Here is a 2,489-nt window from a genome sequence, read left to right on the forward strand (position 1 = left end):
GGTTCACACCAACAGCTTCACTTGAAAATGCAAATCACTGTGAGAGAGAGAGAGAGGAGGGGAGTAAAATAACAATAAAATAACTGGGTGAGTTGTTGTTGGTTGGGAAGCGACGACGACGACGACAACGACGAAGTTGTTAAAACCATTTCAAGACGGCGGGTTCTTCTTTCTTTCCTCCCTTCCTTTCTACACTGTGACGCTGACCTTCATCGCAAAGAGCGACGCCGCTCGGTAGAAGAGGTAGAGAAAGATGAGCCCGAGAAAGACGTCCAGGGCAATGTAGCCGGTCTTGCCGGCGCCCACCGCCGCCTGCGTCCCGAAGATGACGCCCAGGACGACGGCGAGGGCGACCAGGGCGAGGAGGGCGAAGATGCTGCCGCGCCAGCGGTTGAAGCGCGGGTTGATCGTCGACTGCTTGCGACAGTGCGGACAACGGACCAGGTACGTGTCGTCGGTGAAGATGAAGGAGCCCTTGCAGTGCGTGCAGAGGATGCGGCTGTACTGGGAGTGGTGGTGGTTGTTGTGGCTGTTGTGCCGGTCCTGCTCCAGCAGGCTGTTCGGGCCAGTTTCCGCAGAGCCGCCGCCGCGCATAGCATCGGCGTGGCTGAGCGGCGACTCAGGCGTCACCATGATGATTCGGCGGCTAAAGAGAAGGTAAGAAGAAGAAGAAGAAGGTAATTTGAGTAAAGTGACCTGTAGGGTAAACAAAAGCATTTACCACTGCGGTCTGGGACAGGAGATTCGCGACGCGGTGGCATTGCACACCAGCAGACAGTTGCACGGACAGCGGACAAAGCGCCGACCGGGTGGTGCATCACGAATGGGCTAAAAAGAGAAAGATAAGAAGGGCTTAATGACAACAAGAGATGGGTGGTTAACTTACGGTGGCCTCGTTGCAGTTGTTGCACTTGACCACATGCTGCTCCTTCTTGTCGCTAATGTCAATCATCGAGCCGCAGACGAGACAGGCGAGCAGATTGTTGGACGCAATCGACTGCGGCAGATCCTGCGTGCGAATGGGCGGCACGACGATGCCTTCCGCTCCTCCGCCGGTGGAGCCATTTCGACCTGGAAGTGAAAGTGGAGAATGNGGGCTAAAAAGAGAAAGATAAGAAGGGCTTAATGACAACAAGAGATGGGTGGTTAACTTACGGTGGCCTCGTTGCAGTTGTTGCACTTGACCACATGCTGCTCCTTCTTGTCGCTAATGTCAATCATCGAGCCGCAGACGAGACAGGCGAGCAGATTGTTGGACGCAATCGACTGCGGCAGATCCTGCGTGCGAATGGGCGGCACGACGATGCCTTCCGCTCCTCCGCCGGTGGAGCCATTTCGACCTGGAAGTGAAAGTGGAGAATGTTGGGGATTAGTCATTGCGGACAGCAGTTTGCAGGGTGGTGGCTGCTGATGACCATCACCACCACTACTTCTACTACTTACTCGAATCCAAGAGTGGCTGTCGTTCCATCGTGGTGTGCTGTCGTTGTGTATTGTTGTGGTAATGATGATGGGCTGGTGTGTTCTTTGTTGTTGCTGGTGGAGATCAATACGTACGACGTTTGAGCTCGCTCAAGCTTGCAGTCAGTGACTGGGTTGTAAACACCGGGCTGTGGTAGAGATAAGCAGCGAGCAGGAGCACCACCAGAACACTCGCTGACTTGTTGTGATTACTGGTGATCGTACGGCAGAGTACGACGGTCGAGGACGTCGACTGTGGCAACGACGGCGATTGAATCACGTCGAGGAGCAGACAGCTTCGACGAGAACGAGGTGCTCGAAACCGATGAAGAAAACGGATGGAGATGCTTTGAGTGATAAGAAAACCGCTACTGCAACAGGAGACAGTTGTTTGGGGTGAGCGATGGCCACCGAAGGGAAGGAAGGCAGGCGGCAATAAAAAAAGAAGAGGACAGTGGTGAAGAGAGCAGTTCGACAGTTTTTACTTCTTCCAGGAGGCTAGCGCAGTGTGTTTCTTCTCTTCAGCCGCTCAACAGCTTCTCCGGCGATGACAAATCAGTGTACTGTGCCTGTGCTTTGAGAGAGCTGGTGACGATGGCGGCGGCGGCTGTTGGTGGTGGTAGTGGTACGAGTAGTGGACAATCTTTCCTTTTCCCTCGTCCGGGTGATCACCACGGTTGCTGCGTCGTTGTTGCTACTGCTGCTGCTGCTGTCAACTGCAGATGGTCAGATCAGCCGATGATAATCAGGTGCTGCTGCTGCTGCCGACGACGGTGGCGATTAATGCGAGGATTAAGACGAAGTAGAAGCGGTGGTCTTCGATCAATGATCACTGGTTCATCAGTGGAGCGAGTGGACTGTTCTAGAGCTGACAGCAGACACCAGTGTTCTGTCCACCGCTATTGTTGAGGCCATCATTCAAAGGTGCAGGACGCGCAGTGGTGGTAAACACAGAGAACGGACTGATGCTGCTGTTGCAGCTGAACTCGATGACTCGCAGTGGTGGAGGAGAAAGGAAAGGAGGGGAG

General features: G+C 54.3%; 1 protein-coding gene across 1 annotated transcript; it reads right to left on the minus strand.

Moving 5' to 3' along the window:
• Window positions 1–721: 721 nt before the first annotated feature.
• Window positions 722–1,471, minus strand: LOC108355282 (type 2 phosphatidylinositol 4,5-bisphosphate 4-phosphatase-like; the record flags this gene model as incomplete). Its single annotated transcript, XM_017606447.1, has 4 exons — window positions 1,444–1,471; window positions 1,152–1,340; window positions 887–1,071; window positions 722–828 (listed from the first exon to the last, which is right to left on the minus strand). Coding segments are annotated over exons 1-4 (509 nt in total), but the record flags the coding sequence as incomplete, so codon positions are not given.
• Between the last annotated feature and the right edge of the window lie 1,018 nt (window positions 1,472–2,489).

Source organism: Rhagoletis zephyria, unplaced genomic scaffold, assembly GCF_001687245.7.
Source record: "Rhagoletis zephyria isolate East Lansing unplaced genomic scaffold, Rhagoletis_zephyria_1.1 Rzeph_scaffold_44030, whole genome shotgun sequence".
NCBI classification, from domain to species: Eukaryota; Metazoa; Arthropoda; class Insecta; order Diptera; family Tephritidae; genus Rhagoletis; species Rhagoletis zephyria.